Source organism: Eretmochelys imbricata, chromosome 7 (assembly GCF_965152235.1).
Source record: "Eretmochelys imbricata isolate rEreImb1 chromosome 7, rEreImb1.hap1, whole genome shotgun sequence".
Taxonomy (NCBI): Eukaryota; Metazoa; Chordata; order Testudines; family Cheloniidae; genus Eretmochelys; species Eretmochelys imbricata.
In genome coordinates, this window is record NC_135578.1 from 124589404 (window position 1) to 124605371 (window position 15968).

The 15968-nt window shown below is 64.4% G+C and overlaps 1 protein-coding gene across 1 annotated transcript; it reads left to right on the forward strand.

Moving 5' to 3' along the window:
• Positions 1 to 1031: 1031 nt before the first annotated feature.
• Positions 1032 to 15716, forward strand: LOC144268234 (M-phase inducer phosphatase 3-like). Its single transcript, XM_077822885.1, has 9 exons — positions 1032 to 1189; positions 2070 to 2130; positions 5394 to 5462; positions 6112 to 6183; positions 6724 to 6786; positions 13175 to 13273; positions 13786 to 13919; positions 14428 to 14539; positions 15564 to 15716. Exons 1-9 carry the CDS (start codon positions 1032 to 1034, stop codon positions 15714 to 15716), a joined length of 921 nt encoding a protein of 306 aa, XP_077679011.1.
• The last annotated feature ends 252 nt before the right edge of the window (positions 15717 to 15968 follow it).

Consider the following 15968-nt stretch of genomic DNA (forward strand, 5'->3'; position numbering starts at 1 on the left):
AGAGGGGCAGGCGAGGGAGCAGGGGACAGGGCACCAATGCCTGACCCGAATGCAGTGTGTAGTGTGCGCAGGGAACCAGGGCGTGTGTACACAAGCAAACTGCTGTACGAACACGCCCAACCCCTGCTCTGCCGGGCCCTGAAATCGGCTCCCCACAGCAAGCAGGGGAAGCAGACATGGAGGCTAGAGCCCAGCAGAGCCAAGGACACAAGGGGCCCATCAGATAAGGACAGACAGCTGCTGCCACGGGGCTCCTATGCTGCCATCCGGGGGGGCTGCGTTGCAGCCCGAGAGCCCCCACTGGCATTGCACCCCGCCAGGTGCACAGGGGAGCTGTCCCGTGGGGACCGCAAGGCCAGAGCTCAGGGGCTCAGTCTGCGGCCAAGCCAGACGTGGGGAACACGAGGCTCTGAGCCGTGGCAAGAGGAGCCGCTGTGCCCGCAGCCCGGTGCCCCCGGGGGCAGGGGAAGGCGGCTGGCTGCCTGGCGCAGGGGATTCTGCCGGGCCTGGAGCGCGGGGCGTCTGACAGAGAAAGGCTTTGTGCTGCCAGGACAATGGAGCAACGGCCAGTGGCAGCCAGGGAAGCAGAGGGGGAAGGGGCAGCTGTGGGGGGAGCCCCGAAGGGAAGGGGGGGCCGTGCAGAGATGCCCGGCCTTGGGAGCTCTCCCACGCGGGGGGAAGCCCGGGGCAGCTGGCACAGTTGGGCAGCAGGAGGCTGAAGTGTTGTCCCCAGGGGAGAGAGCTTGTTGTAGCAACGGTGACCAGGGCGGTTTGGCCAGCGGGACATTTAAATGCAGGGCTGGCGACAGGAGCTGAGCGGCCGGGAGGAGTGAGGTGGGGACGGACAGAGGCACACAGAGGGGGCAGAGCGGCCCCCGGCCATCGCAGCTCTAGGCAGGACAGCCGCCCCCACTGACCAGGGGCAGGGGACCAGCTACTTGTGGGCTTCTTTAATTCACTGGGGACGAGCTCCTGGGCAGCAGGGTGGTTCCTGGCCCTGGCAGCAGAGCCCACGGCCAGGATCGTCCGCGATGGCCAGCCCTGAGGGCGCCAGCCCGGAAGGCGCCAGCCCCCACCCAGGGAACCGGGGCACCCGCCCGCCGGCGGGGCTCACCTTCTCCCCCGAGCTGGGGCCGTCACCGCTCGGCGGCTTGTGCAGGAACATGGGGCATCTCAGCTGCGTGGAGAGGTACCCGCCCCCCTTTCCGGGCCTGTCTCCGCGCCCTGCCGCAGGGAAGGAGACAGGTGGGCAGGGGATGGAGGTGGGATGGGGTGGGGAGGGGCTGGGGTATTTGGCTTGATGTTGCTCTGCAGCGACCCCTTTTGGCCAGGTTCGGAACGGCACCGGCGGGCTCTGGCAGAGGCTGGGCCAGTCCCCCCATGTGAAGTGCACCCCAGTGGGGCGCTCAGGCAGGGCAGGTGCTGGGGGAGATCTGGGGGGGGGACATGAACCCTGCCCCCATGGGGGTGGAGGGCGTGGGATGGGCCCAGGCCTGGTAGCAGGATGAGGAGGGTGAGGGTGAGTGAAGAAGGGAACAGCGGGTGAGGAGGAGGATGGCGGGTGAGGAGGGTGGCGACGGGTGGCAGCGGGCGAGGGGGTGACGGTGGGTGGCAGGGTGATGGCGGGCGAGGAGGAGGATGGCGGGCGAGGGGGTGACGGCGGGTGAGGAGGAGGACGGCGGGTGAGGAGGAGGATGGAGGATGGCAGGGTGACAGCGGGCGAGGGGGTGACGGCGGGTGAGGAGGGTGGCAGCGGTGGCAGGGTGATGGTGGGCGAGGAGGAGGATGGCGGGCGAGGGGGTGACGGCAGGCAAGGAAGGTGGTGGCGGTGGGAGGGTGACGGTGGGTGAGGAGGGTGATGGCGGACGGCAGGGTGGTCACAGGGTGCTCTCTCCCACAGCATCACCCCGAGGAGAAGGCTGAGGCTGTCCCCAGATGCCCTGACTCCAAGCCCTGCTGGCTCCCAGGTGCCGGCTCCCGCAGGGACACCCACACCCACAGGTCAGCACCAGCCCCTCTGCATGCCCCCCCCCAGCCAGCGCCCCACTGACCCGCTCTCTCTGTCCCAGGTGGTGCACCGGAGCCCTCGCTCAGCCCCCAGGCCTGCAGCATCAGCATCAGCGAGGGCAGGTACCTGGAGGGGTGGGGGCAGGGAACAGGCTCCCCATAGCCCCCCCACTGCTCCCCATAGCCCCCCCCCCACTGCTCCCCAGAGCCTTCCCCACTCCCCAGAGCCCCTCCACTATTTCCCATAGCCCCCCCACCGCTTCCCAGAGTCTGCCCCACTCCCCATAACCCCCCACCGCTCCCCAGAGCCCCCCCCTCCCCAGAGCCCCCTCCTGCTCCCCGGAGCCCCCCACCGCTCCCCAGCGCCCCCCCACCGCTCCCCAGAGCCCCCTCCTGATCCCCGGAGCCCCCCGGCACATGCAGTGCACCCCATAGCCCCCCCACCCCCGCCCCGTCTGTGTGCCTGGCCGGTGGAGCCGCTCTCACCCCCACCTCTGGTTTCTCTTCTCAGCTGCAGACAGACGCCCTGGGGTTGCAGCCTGCCCCGCTCCGTGAGTACCCGGGCTGTGTCCGAGGGGTGGGGGAGGGACCGTGCAGGGCATGGGCAGAGTCTGCGGGTTGCTGTCCTATACCCCCTCCCCTGGGCTCCAGGGCACGAACACTGCCATCCTGCAGCCCCAGGACCCGCCCTGGCACTGCTGGGCACACTCTGCACCGCGCTGGGTCGGGCCTTCCACATTGCCAGACGTGCCCCTGTGGGCTGGCCGGTGCCTGCTTGTTCCCAGCCCTGGGGGGCGGGCCCCGGGCCCCGTCAGAGCCTGCCTGGTGGGGAAGGAACCAGCCTTTGTGCCCCCCAGCTGGTTCTTCTAGCCCAGGGCGCAGAGGGACTGGGGGGGTGCCCAGGCTGTGCGTGGGGGTGGAGGCAGCGCCAGGGCGGTGCTGAAGTGTGGGTGAAGCCGGCGTCGCTAGCATGGATGTATAGAGCCCTGCCGGGCACCGGGTCCCAGCGCACTCCACTGACAGCTGGGCAGCTGCATGCGACGTCGGGCTAAGAACAGGGGCAGGATGGACAGGGCTGTCTGCAGGCCCGGCCCCTCTGCCCCCTTGACAGCTCCCTGCCTGGCACCCCGCCACACGCATCCTGCCCTGTGCCCGGCCCCGCTCTGCACCCACTCTGTGCCCGGCCCTACCCTGCACCTGCTCCATGCCCGGCCCCGCTCTGTACCCGCTCTGTGCCTGGCTCCACCCTGCACCCGCTCTGTGCCCGGCCCCTCTGCCCCATGACTGCTCCCTGCCTGGCACCCCACCACATGCATCCCGCCCTGCAGCCACTCTCTGCCCGGCCCCGCCCTGCACCCGCTCCGTGCCCTACCCCGCTCTGTACCCGCTTTGTGCCTGGCCCTGCTCCGTGCCCAGCCCTGCCCTGCACCCGCTCCGTGCCCTGCCCTGCTCTGTACCCGCTCTGTGCCTGGCCCTGCTCCGTGCCCAGCCCTGCCCTGCACCCGCTCCGTGCCCTGCCCTGCTCCGTACCCGCTCTGTGCCTGGCCCTGCTCCGTGCCCGGTCCTGCCCTGCACCCGCTCCGTGCCCTGCCCTGCTCCGTACCCGCTCTGTGCCTGGCCCTGCTCCGTGCCCGGTCCTGCCCTGCACCCGCTCCGTGCCCTGCCCTGCTCCGTACCCGCTCTGTGCCTGGCCCTGCTCCGTGCCCGGCCCTGCCCTGCACCCGCTCCGTGCCCTGCCCTGCTCCGTACCCGCTCTGTGCCTGGCCCTGCTCCGTGCCCGGCCCTGCCCTGCACCCGCTCCGTGCCTGGCCCTGCTCTGTACCCGCTCTGTGCCTGGTCCTGCTCCGTGCCCGGCCCTGCCCTGCACCCGCTCCGTGCCCTGCCCTGCTCTGTACCCGCTCTGTGCCTGGCCCTGCTCCGTGCCCTGCCCTGCCCTGCACCCGCTCCGTGCCCTGCCCTGCCCTGCACCCGCTCCGTGCCCTGCCCTGCTCTGTACCCGCTCTGTGCCTGGTCCTGCTCCGTGCCCGGCCCTGCCCTGCACCCGCTCCGTGCCCTACCCCGCTCTGTACCCGCTCTGTGCCTGGCCCTGCTTCGTGCCCGGCCCTGCCCTGCACCCGCTCCGTGCCCTGCCCTGCTCTGTACCCGCTCTGTGCCTGGCCCTGCTTCGTACCCGCTCTGTGCCTGGGCCTGCTCCGTGCCCAGCCCTGCCCTGCACCCGCTCCGTGCCCTGCCCTGCTCCGTGCCCGGCCCTGCCCTGCACCCGCTCCGTGCCCTGCCCTGCTCCGTACCCGCTCCGTGCCTGGCCCTGCTTCGTGCCCGGCCCTGCCCTGCACCCGCTCCGTGCCCTGCCCTGCTCTGTACCCGCTCTGTGCCTGGCCCTGCTCCGTGCCCGGCCCTGCCCTGCACCCGCTCCGTGCCCTGCCCTGCTCTGTACCCGCTCTGTGCCTGGCCCTGCTCTGTGCCCGCTCCGTGCCTGGTCCTGCTCTGTGCCCTGCCCTGCTCTGTACCCGCTCTGTGCCTGGCCCTGCTCTGTGCCCGCTCCGTGCCCTGCCCTGCTCTGTACCCGCTCCGTGCCCTGCCCTGCTCCGTGCCCTGCCCTGCTCTGTACCCGCTCCGTGCCCTGCCCTGCTCCGTGCCCGGTCCTGCCCTGCACCCGCTCCGTGCCCTGCCCTGCTCTGTACCCGCTCCGTGCCCTGCCCTGCTCCGTGCCCGGTCCTGCCCTGCACCTGCTCCGTGCCCTGCCCTGCTCTGTACCCGCTCCGTGCCTGGTCCTGCTCCGTGCCCGGCCCTGCCCTGCACCCGCTCCGTGCCCTGCCCTGCTCCGTACCCGCTCTGTGCCTGGTCCTGCTCCGTGCCCTGCCCTGCTCTGTACCCGCTCCGTGCCCTGCCCTGCTCTGTACCCGCTCTGTGCCTGGCCCTGCTTCGTGCCCGGTCCTGCCCTGCACCCGCTCCGTGCCCTGCCCTGCTCTGTACCCGCTCCGTGCCCTGCCCTGCTCCGTACCCGCTCTGTGCCTGGTCCTGCTCCGTGCCCGGTCCTGCCCTGCACCCGCTCCGTGCCCTGCCCTGCTCCGTACCCGCTCTGTGCCTGGCCCTGCTTCGTGCCCGGCCCTGCCCTGCACCCGCTCTGTGCCTGGTCCTGCTCCGTGCCCGGTCCTGCCCTGCACCCGCTCCGTGCCCTGCCCTGCTCCGTACCCGCTCTGTGCCTGGCCCTGCTCCGTGCCCAGCCCTGCCCTGCACCCGCTCTGTGCCTGGCTCCACCCTGCACCCGCTCCACCTGCCTCCTGCTCTGAACCTGCTCCATGCCCGTCCCTGCTCGTTTTTCTTCCCCACTCGCCCCATGTCCTGGGCAGCCTTGTCATGGCTCCCTCCCTTCTGCCCTCCCCCAGAGCAAGCGGCTGCGAGGAGCCAGCGAGGGGCCAGGGGAAGGAAGTGCCAGTCCTCAGGGCACAGGCGAGGTGAGTGGAGGCAGTGCTGTCTGGTCTGCCCGCGGGGATATTTGGGGAGCACGGTTGGGGCGCTTCGGGGATCAGCCCAGAGCAGGGAGGGGCTGTCACCACCGGCCCTGCAGCTCTGGGTGCCTGCAATGCCGTGCCGCGGGGCTCACAGCCCAGCACCAGCAGCCAGCGGGCCGGGCACCGTAACTGGGCGCTCTGCCAATGGGCTGCCAGCACCCAGTTACTGTTCACAGGGTGACCCACACGCCCCGCAGTCCCGAATAGCCCTCAAACCGCCTGCCCTCGCCTGGGCCGCTCCCAGCCACTCGGACCCCTGGGCACCTCTCCCCTCCCGGGCCCCCTGTGGGAGCCTTAACAGGGGCTGGAGCTGCAGCCTGCCTGGGGAGCAGAGACCTCCGGCGTTTGCAGACAGGGCCCCACCTGGCTGAGCAATGGGGCCAGCAGGGGTCGGGCGCCGAGAGACGGAGCCAGTTGCTTTGCCCGGCTTGCACAGGGGCACAGGGCAAGTCCCATACCAGGCTGGACAGGGGCTGGGGCAGGCATGGCCCAAGGGAAGCCAGACGGGGTGGTGCTGCTGGGGGCTGGATTTGCTTCTCTCCCCCGTCCCTGTGTCTCTGAGACCCCGACTTCCCCTCGTCCCCTCCCCCAGGGCAGCTCTGGCCTCTCTCCTGCTCTAGCCCCTGGGACGGACGGCGAGATCCTGACCGGAGATTTTTCCAGGGTGAGTGGATCGTACCTGTCCCGTGAGCTCGCTGCCCCCCAGCCCAATTGCTCTGCAAGGTCCCATCACCCTGGGCAGTGACCGAAATCCCCGTGCCCTGCCCAGAGCCCAGGCCCTGTGCCCTGGCCTCTATCCTGGGGCCAGCGAGGCTGTCCTGCTCTCCTTAGGCAGGCTGGCCTCGCCTGCTAGCACCACCATCCCTTCCCGCCAGGCCCCACTGGGGCACAGACCATCCGCCCGGCCTCCCCGTCCCAGGAGGGTGCTGGCTGCACCCTACAGTGAACACTCCTGCCCCCGGGGCCAGTCTGCGACTAAGGTGAACGCCTCACCTCTTGGCTCCAGGGAAGGTAGGACATGTGTGCGTGTGGGGGAAGGGGACATCCCAGTCCAGGGAGGACAGAGCATGTGTAGGGGAGTTCCACTCCAGGGAGCACAGGGCGTGTGTGGTGGCAGGCAGGGGCTATGTCCCCCCCAGGGACAGCAGGGATATCCCTTCAGCTCTGTTTCTGTGCCAATGCCTGTCTCTGTTGGTGACCCCAGCCCTGCTCTCTGCCAGTGGAGGATGGCCTGCACCGGGATCTGCGTTACGTCAGCCCCGCCACAGTAAGTGTGAAATGCGCCCACTGCTGGGGAACAGCACGCGCGGACCCCATGCTTGTAAAACAACTCTTATTAAGGACAGCAGCGCGGTGCGGCAGCCGCAGCTGGCATTCCAGCCATGTACACACAGACCGAGGGCTGAAGCTCATTCTGTGTTCCCCACTCCTGCCCTTGGCCCAGCCATCCGGGTGTGCTGGCTGTCCAGCTCTACTCCGCTGCTGTCTCGGTTTGCTCTCCACCGCTGTCCTGTGGCTGCTGATGGCTGGACCCCACTCTGCTCCCCTACGTAGGGGACTCGGCTCCTTGGCTCCTCTGTCACAGTGGCTGCGCTGCCTGCCTAGCGTGGCATTCTCTAAACTGCTTCCCTCCTGCCCACTGTCCCTCTGCTGGGCTACCGCAGCCTGCCCTCCGGGGATGCCGGTCCGGTTCTCTGGCTCCTTCGCTTTGCTGGGGTCCCTGGGAGTGACACTGCTGTGATCCAGCATTGCCCTTCCTGTCTGCTCGGCCTTTGCCATCGGTCCCCGGCTGCTGGCACTGCCAGGGTTCCTTCCCATTGCTTGGTGGGTATCACAGAGTCCCCAGGTGATGCTCTGGAACTGCTCCCCATGAAGCCAGTCAGGACTCTAGGGAAGTCTCCTTTCTGTGAGCAGCCTGTCTTCAGGACACACAGCTCACCCGGCTTCCACCTTCCTGCGTCTGACCTCGGAGCATTCAGCATCCTCTGCCCCTTCGTGCGCTTCCCCCAGCAAGTCCGCTCAGGTGGGGTCCTGGGGAAGCCAGAGGGTCCTGCCCCCCAACTTCGCAGTCAGACGTGACTCTCAGCCAGCCAGTAAAACAGGAGGTTTATTAGACAACAGGAACATGGTCTAAAACAGAGCTTGTAGGTACAGAGAACAGGACCCCTCAGTCAGGTCCATCTTGGGGGCAGGGAGGCCAGACCACAGGTCTGGGCCTCCCTCTCTTTCCCCAGCCAGCTCCAAACTGAAACTCTCCAGCCCCTCATCTGGTTTGCCTCTTTCCTGGGCCAGGAGGCCACCTGATCTCTTTGTTCTCCAACCCCTTCAGTTGGCACCTTGCAGGGCGGGGCCCAGGCCATCAGTGACCAGGAGACAGGGTGTCGGCCATTCTCTGTGTCGGGACCCCTGCACACACCTGCCCTCTAGGGTTCTGCAATGATCATACACCCTTACCCCACCACCTAACCCCACCACCTAGATACTTAAGAACTGCGTAGGGGAAACTGAGGCACCCCCACTCTATTCAGAGGAAACATTAAGAACAGTCCCACTTCATCACACCACCTTTCCCCAGGGTGGGGTTAGGATTTCCTACGGCTGCAGCCTCCTCCCGTTGTGCATCGCTGATGTATTCTTTGCGCAGCTCACACGGTTCCATGGACCGATCTCATTCGCGCTTGGCCAGCAGGTCCGCCTCCTGGCTGGGCTCAGGCAGGCCGCTCTCCCCAGGTCTTACAACGTCAGCTCCTAAATCTGCTAGGATTACTGCCCGGTCCCCTTTAAACAACCTCCGTCTTCTGCCCCCAGCTCATCCCTGCCCTGGCAGTCCGGGGAGCCTGCACCTTGCGGCCTGGCCAGCCCTGGAGCCTGAATCGTTTCACGGCCCCCAGCCTGGCTGGGCTGCCGGGAGCCCCCATGGGAGAGGGGAAGGGGTTGCTCTGGAAAGACTGTCCCACAGAGCATCTGAGTTACCTCTGCCTGCTCTGCACGCCTGCCGCCAGCCCCTTGCCCTCGCGTCCGAGCGCCGGCATCTCGAGAACGCGGCGTGTGCTCAGTCTGCGCGTGCCGCTGGTGATCAAAGGGAACCGCTGGAACCAGGTGCCCCTCTCCTACCTGAGCACATCCCCACCTGTGGCCGGCAGGGCGTGGCACCAGGGCTGCCCCAGCCCGCCTCCTGAGCCCTCCCTTGCAGCTCCGGTGGCTCGGCAGGGCTGTGCTTGTCATTGCGGTCTCGGTCTTGGCCCAGGCCCGCGCGGCAGCGCTATGTCAGTGTCTGCAGGGCGCGGGCGTCGGACGGGCAGGAGCAGAATCTGCACAGGCACTGCCTGTTCCTCCGCAGCGCTGGACTCCTTCCGCAGCCTCTGCCCACACGTTTTCTTGCTGGCTCAGTTTTGCCGGGGCTGGCTGGAGTCCCTCAGAGATGAGCAGGTCTCCGGTGCAGGGCACCTCACTTCCCCTCGGCTCGCCTGAACTCTGTTTCCACGCCCCCTGCACTGCGGCCCAGAGCTGGGCACTTTTCCTTCTGCCTTTCACTGGACCAGGATGCCGGCACTGTCAGTCCATCTGTGTCCCTCAGTCCTGCCTCCTGGGTTCCTTCAGCCTGAGCCCGTCTGTGTCCTGCACTCGTGCCTGTCGTTGTCTGTCATCGTGCCTGGGCTGTTCCACTGGCCTTGCTCTTTGGAGGCATTTCTCTAGGGCAAGAGCCCTTTCCCTGTACTCTGGGATCATGAGTCCCGCTAACGATCCTCTCGCTGATGAGGGAACCTGTTACGTCTTCACAGCTCCACGCACATGCCCGAGCTCTCAGCTCCCTGCTGCAAGAGCACGGCTCCGGCTCCCTCCCCCGGCTCATTCTGTTTGGGGCCCCAGGACCCAAACGCCTCGATCCGCCATTCCAGGAACTCACGCGCCTCGCCTCCTTCCCCCCTCTGGCCAGTTCTCCATACAGACTAGACTCATTTCTGACATCGTCCGCTGCCATGCCTGGGCGGAGGGTTTTGCGGGCAATCCAGCTCTCTCTGCGCTCTGCGTCCTTCGAGCTGCCTGTTCGCTCTGCTGCTAGCTGCTGCATCGTGGGCCTGTTCATCGTCCTGGTCCGTGCTGTGTGTCTCACGAGACTGACGCTGCCAACCGGTGTGCTGGGGAGTGACAGGAAAGGACTAAACCTAAAGCGGCTCCATTATTTGCAGAGGAGCTGCCCCGGCAGCCAGCATTCCAGCCATGTGCCCGCAGACTGACTGCCTGGTGCCTCCCCCATCTCTCACCCCAGTCAGGAACTTCACAGGGTGAGGGAAACAGCACCAGCCCTAATGCTGCTCTGTGCCCAGGCCCCCTCCTGCCTGCCTCCCTGCCACACCCAGAAAGACGCAGCATCACGCCTGAGGGGCGGCAGTGGAGCCTGAGGGGAGCCGGCTCAAACAGAGCAGGCTGCGGGCAGGGGCGGTGGTGCACTGGCGGAGCTGGAGGGTGCAGGGGGTGCAGGTCAGGATTGGGGGCATCAGACCAGCTCTGTGTGGGGACCTTATGCCCCAGTGGAAACATTGACTCGCGGCTGGAGCGTCCCCACATGGACGGCTGGCTCTCCTCATCTAGCCCCCCTGCATGGCCGAGCATGGCGCGATTCTCCTCATCTTGCGCCCCTTGCATGGCCAGGCACGGCACAGCCAGGTCTCCTCATCTAGCCCCCTGCACAGCCGGGCACGGCACGGCACGGCACGGCACGGCACGGCTCTTCTCATCTAGCCCCCTGCACGGCCGGACACGGCATGGCCAGGTCTTCTCATCTAGCCACCAGCATGGCCAGGCACGGCCAGGTCTCCTCATCTAGCCCCCCCTCGGCCGGCTCTCCTCATCTAGCCCCGGCTCGGCCGGCTCTCCTCGTCTAGCCCCCGCTCGGCCGGCTCTCCTCGTCTAGCCCCCGCTCGGCCAGGTCTCCTCATCCAGCCCCCCTGCTTCAGTCCAGCAGCTCTGCTTCTTCTCCTGACTCAGCCCTCTGGCCAGATCACGCTCAGTCTCATGACGGTGCGCTGACGTCACTCACTCAGGGTGAACTGCAAACAGTCCGGGGCAGAGAAACCCCACACGCTGGTGAATATTCCAATAGTTAGATTTACCCAGCCAGCCCAAACCAGCCTCTGTATCTCCTCCCTGAGTACTCAGACGTCCACACAACGCAGTGCCCTTAAAGTGCCAGCCTCAGGCCCCCCTCCAGACACACCTGTCAGACATAGGATGGTAATTCTGAAAATCTTATCTCATCCTATAAAAGAAAAGGTTCTCCTGACCTCAAAGGACCAAGCCCCAGACCCAGGTCAAATAATAACTTAGATTGTACCCAAAATACACGCTTACAGTCCATTCTTATTAACTAAACTAACATTTATTTAAAAAGAAAAGAGAAAGTGTTGGTTAAAAGATCAATATACAGACAGACTTGAATTCAATTCTTGAGGTCCAGGTACATGGCAGAGATGGTGAGTGTGTAGTGGCCAAAAGTCCTTTTAGAAACAGTCCACAGGTTACAGTCCAATGTCCATCTTCAGGGTGACTGTCACGGAGTCCCCGGGCGATGCTCTGGAACTGCTCCCCATGAAGCCAGTCAGGACTCTGGGGCAGTCGCCTTCCTGTGAGCAGCCTGTCTGCAGGACACACAGCTCACACAGCTTCCACCTTCCTGGGTCTGACCTCGGAGCATTCAGCATCCTCTGCCCCTCCCCGCGATTCCCACAGCGAGTCCACTCAGGCAGGGTCTTGGGGAAGCCAGAGGGTCCTGCCCCCCAACTCCGCAGTCAGACGTGACTCTCAGCCAGCCAGTAAAACAGAAGGTTTATTAGACGTCAGGGACATGGTCTAAAACAGAGCTTGTAGGTACAGAGAACGGGACCCCTCAGCTGGGTCCATTTTGGGGGCAGTGAGCAAGACAACCACGTCTGCCCTTCACTCCACGTCCCCAGCCAGCCCCAAACTGAAACTCCCTCCAGCCCCTCCTCCTCTGGGCTTTGTTCCTTTCCCGGGCCAGGAGGTCACCGGGATTCCTTTGTTCTCCAACCCTTTAGCTCTCACCTTGCAGGGGGGAAGGGCCCAGGCCATCCGTTGCCAGGAAACAGGGTGTCGGCCATTCTCTGTGTCCAGACCCCTGCACACACCTGCCCTCTAGGGCTCTGCAATGATCATACACCCTTATCCCACCCCCTAGATACTTAAGAACTGCATAGAGGAAACTGAGGCACCCCCCACACACACACACACTATTCAGAGGAAACATTAAGAACAGTCCCACTTCGTCACAGTGACTCCAGTCAGCGACTGGGGATCTCAATCCTCATGGCTCAGGGTTTCCCCTTCTTGAAACCCAAAGCAGATCTGAGATGAGGAAGGATCATATCCCAGGGTTTTTATACATTTCCAGTAGTCTCTTGGCCTGAGAAAACAATAGGCTTAACTTTCCTTCTCCCAAACACCATGGCAATTAGCACAGGGTCATTTATCCATTAAACAGTTCAGACACAGGTTACCACAACCTTCAAAGAGGCATATAAACAACAATACTATGTCACTCAAGTGTATATTAATATTCGCTTTTTGGTCTTTGAATCAAAGCCATAGCCATAGCCATAGCCAAGCCTCGTTTGCTGACATCACAAGCCCTGAGCACACAGCTCCCCTTCTCTCTCTCACCATGCCGGCTGCATTTCACAGCTCTCTCCATTTCCATCTCTTCCTAACCAGTCTTTAAAGTTCGGCGGGGGTCAGGTCAGTCTGGGAGTTCATTAACCCTTTCTGGCCCTGTCACCTTTCAATGAGATATTATATTACACTCATAACGTCATAGTCCCCCCTTTCTGGGGAACAACGTCCAACAACTGTCTGGTCTCCCGCCCCCGGCCTGGGCCCATAACCCCAGGGCTCCCACCAGTCCACATCCCCTTCTTGGGGGCTTCTCGCCGCCTTCCCCAGAGCAGGGAAGGGAAGGACCTGCAGTCCAGGGTCACTCCACCAGACTCCCAGCTGCTGCCTGTGTGGTCTTTGCATTACCACAGACAGGAGGAGCCAGTTCACACCGCACCTGAGGTCTGCCCTCCTCGGTTCCCCTTGCCCTGTTCCTCCACTGAACCCTCCCAGCACTGTCGCTTTGCAAGGCCTGATCCTGCCCTTTTATCAGGGCTCCCCACCCAAGGGGCTGCTCTGGGTCTCCCCTGGCCTCCTGCCAGATACTTCTCTACTCAGGCGAGGGTCCCAGGGCAGCTCTGCCCCAGGGCTTCCTCCCTGATCCTCCTCAACTCTCCAGCCTCGCCCTGCAAGGGACTGCAGAGTGCCTCGGTCCTTCGCTCCTGGTCTGCTGACCCCCGCTGGGAGGTACCCCTCACTGGGCCTGGGCCAGGCTCCAGGGGTTAACTGGCCTCTCCTGCTCCAGTTAACTCTTTCAGAGCCAGGATGGAGTACACCCCATCGCACCCTGTCCATGCGACTCCTGACTCGCTGGTGCTGGGGACTCTGCACCCTCTTGAGCAGCACGCTGGCCAGCGTGAACTCCCATAACATGGGCCCAACGCCCGAAGCAAGAGGCCCTGGCAGGTAGGGGGAGGACGAGCCCAGAGCTGCCATGACACAGCCTCTCGGGAGCTCACCCCCCTCCCCATTTTACACCCCCCCAGGTGGCTTCCCTGCTGCGCGGCCAGTTGGCTGGTGTGGTGGAGGAGTACGTGGTGGTGGACTGTCGCTATCCCTACGAATACGCTGGGGGACACATCAAGGTAAGAGAGCCCGGCTCAACCTGTCCTGCTCCCAGCAACTTCCCGCAGGCACCAGGCTGCCTGCTATGCAGAGAGTGAGCTCCTGGCTACACCACTTCAAAGGGTGCTACAGAGAGCGGGGCAGGAGCTGGCAGTGGGGGGAGCTCCCGGCTATTCCAGTCCTGCCCCCTCCCAGCAGGGGGTGCTGTGGGGAGCGGGGCAGGAGCTGGCTGTGTGGGGAGCTCTCAGGAGGGGACACTGTGGGGAGCAGGGTGGGGTGCTGGCTCTGGGGATTTTGAAATTATTAAAATCCTATGAGCATCATGCAGGATCCTGGGCTGCCCAGTGGCTTTGCATGGGGAGAAGGGGGGCGGGGCGCTTGGCACTTTGCCAGCTCCCAGTCGACCCCCATCTATGGGATGCTCCCCCAGCCCTGAAGGTGGGGGAGGAGCACTGAGCCCTGGTCCTGCCTGTGCTGCCTGCTGCCCCCCCCACCCCCGCCGCACCCCTCTGACCTCCTTGCTTTCGCACAGGGCGCCCTGAATCTGTACCGAGAAGAGCAGGTGGCGAGGTGGTTCCTGCCGGATCCCTTGGGCACGACCCCGAGCCCCCGCAGCAGCACCCTGATCTTCCACTGCGAGTTCTCCTCTGAGAGGGGCCCCCGCTTGTAGGTGCCTTGGGGGCCCGCCAGGCTCCCCCCACTCCCTCCCTGCTCGTCCCCCACCCAGGTCTCTGTGATAGGGAGGAGCCGCCGAGTTGGGGACACTGGGACGCCTACCCGGCCGAGATCAAGATGGCTCCCATCCCAGCAATGCTGCCCAGCTGGGGGCACCTCGCTGCTCCACTCGCAAGGCAGCCATGGCTGGGGGGCAGCAGGGGCAGCCTGAGGTTGCTGGTGCCCCCCACGGCTCTGTGTCCTCTCGGGGCGAGGCCCATGCCTGGCTCTGGTGGCTGGGGCCAGCCAGTCTTGCTGGCTTCACGCTCCATTAACCCCACAGTGCCCCCCACAGCTGCCCTCTGCCACAATTCCTGTGCCCATGACCCCTCCTGCCCGCAAAAGCTCACTTCAGCCAATCAGACTCACCCACCTCTGCCCCGTCCTGTGCTCCCAGGGGGGTCCCTAGAGTGACAATGGGGAGGGTGGTCACTGGTGAAATCCCTCTATCGTGGGGCAGGTGCCGCAGCCTGAGGAGAATGGACCGAGACGCCAACCGGTACCCGGAGCTCTGGTACCCAGAGCTGTACGTGCTGCGTGGTGGCTACAAGGAGTTTTACCAACACTTCCAGGTACCTAGGGGGCTGTTGCAGGGGTGGGGATGGCATAGCCTAGAACAGAACCCAGGAGTCCTGACTCCCAGCCTCTTGCTCTAATCACGAGACACCACTCCCCTCGCAGAGCTGGGGAGAGAACCCAGGAGTCCTGGTGTCACAGAGTCCCCGGGTGATGCTCTGGAACTGCTCCCCATGAAGCCAGTCAGGACTCTGGGGAAGTCTCCTCTCTGTGAGCAGCCTGTCTGCAGGACACACAGCTCACACAGCTTCCACCTTCCTGGGTCTGACCTCGGAGCATTCAGCATCCTCTGCCCCTCCGTGCGCTTCCCACAGTGAGTCCACCCAGGTGGGATCCTGAGGGGGCCAGATGGTCCTGCCCCCCAATTCCGCAGTCAGACATGACTCTTAGTCAGCCAGTAAAACAGAAGGTCTATTAGATGACAGGAACATGGTCTAACACAGAGCTTGTAGGTACAGAGAACGGGACCCCTCAGCTGGGTCCATTTTGGGGGGCAGTGAGCCAGACAACCCCGTCTGCCCTTCACTCCATGTCTCCAGCCAGCCCCAAACTGACTCACCCTCCAGATCCTCCTCCTCTGGGCCTTGTCCCTTTCCTGGGCCAGGAGGTCACCGGGATTCCTTTGTTCTCCAACCCTTTAGCTCTCACCTTGCAGGGGGGAAGGGCCCAGGCCATCAGTTGCCAGGAAACAGGGTGTGGGCCATTCTCTGTGTCCAGACCCCTGCACACACCTGCCCTCTAGGGCTCTGCAATGATCATACACCCTTATCCCACCACCTAGATACTTAAGAACTGTCTAGGGGAAACTGAGGCACCCCCACAATATTCAGAGAAAACATTAAGAACAGTCCCACTTCGTCATACCTGGCTCCCAGCCTCCTGCTCTAATCACGAGACACCACTCCCCTCCCAGAGCCGAGGAGAGAACCCAGGAGTCCTGACTCCCAGCCCCCTGCTCTAACCACTAGACTCCATTTCCCTCCCGATGGGAAGTGTCACATGCTCTCTCTCTCGCTCTAGGATCTCTGCGAGCCCCAGGGCTACATCCACATGCGGCACAAGGACTTCCGAGCCGAGCTTAGGAACTACCAGCGGAGGAAACAGCCTTGGAGCCTGCGCAGGATCCGCAAAGAGCTTTTCAAGCCCCTGTCCCCAGGGACTCCCTTGCAATAGCAACCCAGAGCCCATCCCTGACTCACAGCGAGGGACCCACTAGCCCCACCCCTCGCCTCTGAAATGGAGCTGCCCCTTTCCTGTTTGGCAAGTCAGACCTTCCCTGGCTGGCTGCCTCTGGAGCTCCAGCAATCCCAGCTGTAATTTAAGACTCTAGCCCAGGGGTTCTCAAACTGGGGGTCGGGACGCCTCAGTGGGTCGCAAGGTTATTACGGGGGGATCACGAGCTGCCAGCCTCCACCCCAAACCCCA